Here is an 8785-nt window from a genome sequence, read left to right as displayed (position 1 = left end):
TACGAGGCCTTTTTGAATGGTGAAAAAAGTTGATTGACGATATTACAATTGGGGTGAATAATGAACAGAAAACTTGTTCGACCTAATTACAGAAATTGTATTCACGTTGTTTTACATCATTACATCAAACAACCGCAGGGTGCGAAATGAGAAACGAATAAAATATTATTTATTCAATCGAGAAAAAAAACTTGCCCCAGAGCAAACCATAAAATTGCTGACTACAAATTTGCCCTCAATATGGAGATCTGCTTCGTAATGGAAAGAAAAACTAATTTATACATTTTTCCCTGCTCCTCTGAGCAATAAAATCAGAGCAAGGGTTCTTCCCTTCCAATAACACCAGGACGAAATATTGGCGTTAGCGCCTTGTGTACCAACGCCAACGCCGAGAACGAACCGGCAATCAATTGGAGCAAACGCAATTACACAGTTTTGCATTTTTATGCAGTCTAATTGAATACAGCAAAGTTAGCAAAGCAACAACTTCAACAGCTGTGGGGAATGCTGCTGCAGTTTGCATGCCAGTGCAGTTTGTTTTTATTGATGTTTCGTGTGACGTGACGTAGCAGAAATCAGGTGGCGGGAAATGCCAGCGTGTGCCAGTTGGTTGAATTATTTCAAGTTTGACATAAACTATCATAATTGATCAAATCCTACTAATCATTTATAATTCAATTCCATTGATTTACCAAAGCAAAAATTACATTCACAAAAATGTAATGCAAACGACAAACAATTTGCTGTTATCATACACCGAAACTAATGACCACTCATTAATAAATAGTGTCAAACAAACGAAAGCACGCGCACACTCCCGAATAGCAATTAATTAACCCCTTCCATGTTTTGTTCTTCTCTATTTCAGATTTAGTCCAACCCGAACGCCCTCGCCCTGGGACGGCGTCCGGATAGCTGACAAATTCAGCCCCGTCTGCCCCCAGCGGCTGCCGAATGTAAATAACGAAACAGCAGCTTTAGATAAGATGCCAAAAGGACGACTAGAGTACTTGAAACGTTTGCTACCTTTTTTAATCAACCAGTCAGAGGATTGTTTGTACTTGAACGTATTTTCACCTGCACACGGTAAGTGAGCCGATTTCAGGAAGCCCATCAACTAAGCTATAATCAATGATTTCGATTACTCCATTATCACTTACAGCCGCTCAAAGCGACAAAAAATTACCTGTTGTAGTATTTTTACACGGAGAATCATTCGAGTGGAACAGCGGGAATCCCTACGATGGAACCGTGCTGGCCAGTTACGGAGAGATAGTTGTAGTTACATTGAATTATCGACTAGGAATCTTAGGTAAAAACAACGCAGCGTCCTCCAATTATTGTAAACTAACATCGATTTACTTTTTCTCCCCTAAAACCGAAGGTTTTTTAAATGCCAACCCAAGCCCGGAAATCCGGGCTCGAGTGGCCAACTACGGCCTGATGGACCAGATGGCGGCCCTGCACTGGGTTCAGCAGAACATTGCCAAGTTCGGCGGGGATCCCTCGATGGTGACCCTGGCTGGTCACGGTAGTGGGGCTGCCTGTATCAACTTCCTAATGACCTCACCGACGATGGTGCCCGGACTGTTTCACCGGGCCATCCTGCTGTCGGGGTCCGCCTACTCGTCCTGGGCGCTCGTCGAGGATCCCGTAATCTACGCACTTCGTCTAGCGAAGGAAGTCAATTGCTCAATTCCGGAGGATCTGATCAAGAGTCACGAGGAAATTGTGGATTGTTTGCGGGATGTGCCACTAGAGGAGCTGTTTGCAGCTGACATTCAGCCACCGAGTTTCCTCAGTGCATTCGGACCATCGGTCGATGGAGTGGTAATCCGGCCGGGTCGAACCAATCAAGACATCGACGAAGCTCCTATCCGAGGAACTTCAAAACGATCTCAAGGAGCGGCAGGTCGATACGACCTGCTGTTCGGAGTCGTCACCGGCGAGGCGCTGTGGCGATTCAGTGCAGTGGACATACAAAGTGGTTTCGAAGGCGAACGGCGGGACCGAATCCTCCGAACCTACGTACGAAACGCCTACACGTACCATCTTAGTGAAATATTCTACACCGTAGTTAACGAATACACCGACTGGGAACGGACCAGTATGCATCCGATCAACACCCGGGACGCCGCGGTGGCAGCCCTGTCCGATGCTCAATTCGTGGCACCGCTGGTGCACACGGGCGACATGCTAGCCCCACCGCCACCGCTGCCCGGGCAGGAACCGTCCGGTCCGATGTGCTTCTTCTACGTGTTCGACTATCAGACCAAGGACGGCGATTACCCGCAACGAATGGGAACGGTCCACGGGGAGGATTTGCCCTACGTATTCGGTGCACCACTGGTCGACGGTTTCAATCACTTTCCCAAGAACTACACCAAATCCGAGGTCGCCCTGTCCGAGGCGATCATGATTTACTGGGCCAACTTTGCGCGAACCGGGTAAGTACTATCAAGCCTAACACGCAAATAATCAATGAAGAGAAAATTTTGCCTGAGATTTTAATGGGAATTTATATTCATATTTATAACCTGCAACTACCTATTGTCGGTCGAGTGCATTTTCGGTTATACCACTTCACTAATTTTTTTGCCAATCTGTATCATATTTTCCAGTTTATTCAATTTTCGTTCTTCACGAAAAACATTTACTGTTCTTCAATGATTTATAAGTAGCTTGATTTGCAAAGTCAAAAATAAAGAAAGAAAAAAGAATTTTAATATAGCAATTGTAAATGAAAACTTTGATAACGAAAGTTTTGTTTAAACTCAAAGCTACCTTACCTGGGATACCTTCATGTAACATGTAGGGAAGCCAGTTACCATTATCAAGAAACACTCAACAGAGCTCCACAAATATTACAGCGTGGCATTTTCCCGCTATCTATCGCTATTTAGTGTCAAAATGGTCGAGGTTTGCCCAAGTAAATTCTCTTAGGTTTGGCCCGCCCTTGCATTTTTACGAATTATATGTGATAATTTCCTTCATTTACTTTCCATCGCGTCTGACAGTATTTTTGGGTTTCACCCTTTTCTGTATTTCCATGAGAAATTGCTTCAATCAAGAGAGGCGTAACAATCCAGGTTTTATCAAATCATATTAAATGGTTTTCAACAGCAGGTTTATAAAACTGCTAATGAAATTTAGAGACCCCCACAGCCTTCTGACAGTAGTTATAAAAGTACCAAGTGACCCACTTTTTAGAAGGTTTTTATAACCTCTTTAAAAGTAGGGTTATAAACTCAAGTAGCCAACGAACTCTTCAATTCATTTGAAAGGTATACCCTTCTAGTTGTCTAAAAAAAATTTCAGTCGTTTTGGTTATAAGATAAATTAGTTACAACCACAAATGTAAAGGCGTAATTTTGTCTCACCGTTAACCAATAGTTGGGAACAGTTAGATAACGAGTATTGCATACTGAGAGAACTATTTGAAAACAATTTGAACCATATTTTTATAGAATAGTTTAGCGGTTGTGCTTTTTCTTGTGTCTAAAAAGCATACATTATTGTTGAGTATGATTGAAAATTCCGATTATTTTCACATAGAGTAAGGAGGGCACTATGGGCCAGAAATTAAAATTTCGGGACAAAAATATTTGCGGTTAAACAGCATGTCTCAGCTCAATGTAGTCTTCGGCAACTTTTTGAATAAAAAATTGATGCATATTTTGTAGGGGTCGTCCAATATTTAAGCGTTACTTAAACAACAATTTAAGTAATAACTTTTTGAGTAAACTCTTTTTTACCTTTTTGGTTTCAAAATATTAAAGATAAACAAATTTGAAGTAATTTTTGTGAAGATATCAAACTTCTACCTTTTACCCATTTTCAGCAATAGACCTTTGTTTATAAACGACCCCTCAAATCACATTTCTTCTTGTAACATGTTTATTTCAACAGACACCTCAATGTGATGTTCTAGAAAATATTTTGCACATAAAAGAGTAATATTTTTGATGAAGACTGTTTAGCTTTATATGCATTAATTAATAAGATATAACTGATTTTAGGTTAAAAACCGTTTGATGAAAAATCCGAATATCTTAGCCATCTGCAAGTATCTGCAATTAGTTTGCATACCAATTTGTAGGGAATTATTAAAGCTATCTGCCCAAATGTGTATTTCAGAGAATACCTGGGAATACCTGGGAATAGTGCGGATTTTTTTCATACATTTTATAACTTAATAAATATGCGTCCTAGCGTGAAACAGTCGTCACAGAAAATATGTATTTCAACATACCAAATAAACCTAAAAATAAAAAATAAGAAAACTTATCCAATTTAATTCTACTATGTGTATTTTATTCAATGACAGATACGTATTTCGCCTACGACTTGCAGGCTTCCTCAGTGTCTGTTTTCGAACTGAGGAACACTGAGGAAGCCTGCAAGTCGTAGGCGAAATACGTATCTGTCATTGAATAAAATACACATAGTAGAATTAAATTGGATAAGTTTTCTTATTTTTTATTTTTAGGTTTCGTATTCTACTAAGACGCTCCAAAAACTTCAGTCATACCAAATAACTTTGTAGAACATTTGTAAGCAATAAAATGATCGTGTGCAAAGTTATTGAGTCTAATTGATTTTTAAATGCTCTTTTTAACACATCATTATATTTCGTAACCAGTAAGAGATAGATAGTTACTTTATTCAGCAAAGTTGCTTATTTTAGTATTTTCTGCAACTTTTGGAGAAAAAAACTTTTTTTTTTTAAATTATTTAAGAAAACAAAAGTTTTTATCACCCTTACAGGTAAATTCATGGTCACTTTAATAGTGCACGAAGATTCGCTATATTTTATTATTTTACTTTTCCGAAGACACCACCCTTGAAAAAATATACATTTTTCATCAAACGGTTTTTAGCCTAAAATCAGTTATATGTTATTAATTAATGCAGAAAAAGCAAAACAGTCTCCAGCAGAAATATTCCTCTTTTATGTGCAAAATGTGGTCTAGAACATCACATTCAGCTGTCTGTTGAAATAAACATGTTACAAGAAGAAATGTAATTTGAGGGGTCGTTTATAAACAAAGGTCTATTGCTGAAAATGGGTAAAAGATAGAAGTTTGAAATCTTCAGAAAAAATACTTAAAATTGGTTTATCTTTTATATTCTGAAACCAAAAAGCTGAAAAAAAAATTTACTCAAAAAGTTATTACTTAAATTGTTGTTAAAGTAACTCGTAAATATTGGAAGACCCCTTCGAAAGATGCATCATTTTTTCATTCAAAAAGTTGCCGAAGACTACATTGAGCTGAGACACGCCGTTTAACCGCAAATATATTTGTCCCGAAATTTCAATTTCTGGCCCGTAGTGGAGGGGTAAAAGTGCGATGCAGGTAACAGTGCGATTCAATGATTTATCGATGCAGATTCCGAGTAAATTTTCTACATTGGCATGGATGGGTGACTACTTTGACAGCTTGATTCTAACGTAAACTTTGGTTGCTTACGAAGCATAGTTGCTGAGTTATGTGCAAATGTTATTTTAGGGCGGTTTTGATGTAATTTTTCGTTATACGGCAAATACGATATCAACAGGAGGATATTACTTGTTGAAAATTTGTAGCAGCGTTTTACATCACTCACATATCTGTTTTGAAAATACGGCGAAAATAATTTACAAAATATATTTCGCTTTTCCGTAATTTAATCTAACACTGTCAAGCGCCTAGCGGGGTAAAAGTGCGATTCACGAAAGGGGCAAAAGTGCGATTCATGGACGAGGCAAAACTGTATAGCCAATTATATACAGCTTTAGGCACTACATTACAGATACTAGAAATGAAAGATCTGCAGAAAACTGTGTACTCTACAGATGTTGGTCGAAGAAAAACAATGTGTTTCCGCGGATGAAACAAAAAACAAACGTTTGGAAAAGTTTCGATCTAACGGAGGCTGCAATATACCAGCACAAAATAGAAAAGGTGCAAATTGAGAATATTCCTTACCGAAACATAACGCAGGTTGAAGATAATATGGTTTTGTTAGCTACTGCTGGGCTAATTTCATGGATTCGAGCTTTGAACTTTTCCCTCGCGGTAGTCGCACTTTTGCCCCGCTAGTGGGGTAAAAGTGCGAATCTGCACTTGATCAGAAGAAAGAAGAATTTATTTTGCAAAACACTATTACCGCAGAAGATTTATAGTTGAATGTGAAGACATTGAGTTACTGCATCACTATAAAATATATTATGTTGTTGTCCTTCTTTATATCTCACGAAAATTGATGACAACTTCAAACATCGCACCTATGCCCCGCCCTACTCTATACATTTATCTATCTATACTTATAAAAATGAATTTCTGTCTGTATGTTCCTTATAGAATCGAAAACTGCTAAACCGATTGGCTTGAAAGTGTGTATGTAGGGTTTTTTGGACCCGGGGAAAGTTCTTATGATGGTTAGAGACCCCTCCCCCATTAAGAGGGGGGGGGGGGGCTCCCATATAAATGAAACACAAATTTCTGCATAACTCGAGAAGTAATCAATCAACTGGAACCAAATTTGGCATGAGGGAGTTTTTGGATGCAAGAATTTTTTTATATGGTGAATTAGGACCCCTCCCGTCTTTAGCAGGGGTGGGCTCCTATTCAAAAAAAATACCAATTTCCTCATAACTCAAGAAGTAATCAAGCAATTGGAAGCAAATTTGGTATGTGAGGGTTCTAGGAGGCAGAAACTTTTTCTATTGTGAATTAGGATCCCTCCCCTCTTTAGGAGGGGGGGCTCCGATACAATTGAAATACAAATTTCCTCATAACTCGAGAACTAATCAAGCAAATGGAAGCAAATTTAGTATGTGGGGGTTTTAGGAGGCAAATTTTTTTCTGTTATGAATAAGGACCCCTCCTCCCTTCAGGAGGGGGGTACTCCCATACAAATAACATACAAATTTCCTCATAACTCAAGAACTAATTAAGCAAATGGAACCAAATTTGGCTTGTTGGGGTCTTAGGAAGCAGGTTTTTTTCTATGGTGTACTGAGACCCTTTCCTCCTCTAAGAGGGGGGCTCCCATACAAATGAAATACAAATTTCCTTATATCTCGAGAACTAATCAAGCAAATGGAGCCAAATTTGATATGTGAGGGGTTTTGAAGGCATGAATTTATTTTATGATGATTTGAGATCCCTTTGCACAGTGGTAAAATTTTGAAAAAACGCCGACATTAGCAATTGGGTAAAATATGCGTGATTTTTCAAGAGTGGTGTCTTCGGAGAAGTTTAATAATAAAATATAGCGCATCTTTCTGCACTATTAGGGTGACCGTGAATCCACCTATTAGGGTGATACGAACTTTTGTTTTTTTTAAATATTTCAAAAAAAAAAAATTTCTTCAAAAAGTTGCAGAACATACTAAAATAAGCCACTTTGCTGAATACATTAACTGTCTATCTCTTAGCGGTTGCGAAATATAATGACGTGTTAAAAAGGTGCGCTTTAAAATCAATTATGCTCAATAACTTTTCACACGATTTTTTTACTGCTTTCGAATGTTCTACAAAGTTAATCAGTATGCTAAAATACACATTTTTATTGAAGACTGTTTATCGCTAGGACGCATATTTAATAAGTTATAAAATAAATGAAAAAGAAATTGCAATGTTTAAATTGGGTGAAACCATTGGGTGAAAGTACTATATTTTATCTATCAAAAAAAATATTTGCATCAGGAGCACTCCAAAGGAATCTCAGAAAAATCAATTGAAAAATATGTTATTTTTTGATAAAAATTTTTATAACTCATTAAATATGCATCTTCGTGAAAAACAGTCTTCAGAGAAAATATGTATTTTAGCATACTGAATAGCTTTATAGAATATTTGAAATCAATAAAAAAATTGTGTCCAAAGTTATTGAGCATAATTGATTTTTAAGTGCTCCTTTTTGGCACATCATTATATTTCGCTCCCGGTAAGAGATGGATAGTTACTATAATCAGCAAAATTGCTTATTTTAGTATGCTCTGCAACTTTTTCAAGAAAAATTTTTTTTTAAATTAGGCCATTACAAATATTTTATAAAGTTTTTGTCCTTCCGGTGTTCGGCCACTGAAGGAGGGTCCAGCGGAATTTAAATTTTGATTAATCCCCCTAAAAGTGCATTAAAAAATTTAATTTTCTTCAGTTTCAATATAACATATTGATATGTTCTGCAAAGTTTTACAGCATATTATCACAATAAATTTTGCTGAAGACAGTAACCTTCCATCTCTTCGCCAAAGATACAAAAATCCTATTTCTCATGAATGAAAAATCGTTAAAATCAGTTTGTCTATTTTAGCTGTTTTTATAGTTATTCTATGACTTTTTCATGTTTTACAAAGTTGTACAAATAGTAAAAATAAATCACATTGCTGAATATAGTATACCTCTATCTGTGCTTATTTAGGAACTATAAAACTTTTACTATAAAAGTATTTCAAAAACTCTCCCCAGAGAATCAAAATAGTTCCATGCAGGCTAAAAAGTTTTATAAATTATGTTTAAAAGCACAAAAGTTAAACAAAATTTATAGGCTGACAAAATCGGAATAAAAAGCTGTTAAAATCTGGGGTAGACAAAATCGGGAGTGGACAAAATCGGGAGCTGACAAAATCGGAACATTACTATAGTAACACAAGATGATTCAGGGCGAGACGGGCGCAGGCCGCGAGTGTTGCGGCGACCCTCCGTCGGAAGCACCGGTCACTGGGGGGGTGGATTTGAAAACCCACAACTCCCGCCAGGGCATGTGGCTCGCTGGTACCCATGTACCTTTGAAC

The 8785-nt window shown here is 37.5% G+C and overlaps 1 protein-coding gene across 1 annotated transcript in view; it reads left to right on the top strand.

Moving 5' to 3' along the window:
• The first annotated feature begins 977 nt into the window (after nt 1-977).
• LOC128739544 (neuroligin-2) overlaps nt 978-8785 on the top strand; it is a 46456-nt gene continuing 38648 nt past the window's right edge. The window contains exons 1-3 of the mRNA XM_053835037.1: nt 978-1086; nt 1163-1312; nt 1385-2447. Coding sequence (XP_053691012.1) covers nt 987-1086; nt 1163-1312; nt 1385-2447 — 1313 coding nt within the window. The 5' untranslated portion in view covers nt 978-986. The remainder of the gene's footprint in view (nt 1087-1162; nt 1313-1384; nt 2448-8785) is intronic.

The sequence above is a fragment of the Sabethes cyaneus genome, chromosome 3 (assembly GCF_943734655.1).
Source record: "Sabethes cyaneus chromosome 3, idSabCyanKW18_F2, whole genome shotgun sequence".
NCBI lineage: Eukaryota > Metazoa > Arthropoda > Insecta > Diptera > Culicidae > Sabethes > Sabethes cyaneus.
The sequence above is the reverse complement of the archived record's forward strand: the minus strand, read 5'-3'. Positions and strand labels throughout refer to the sequence as shown.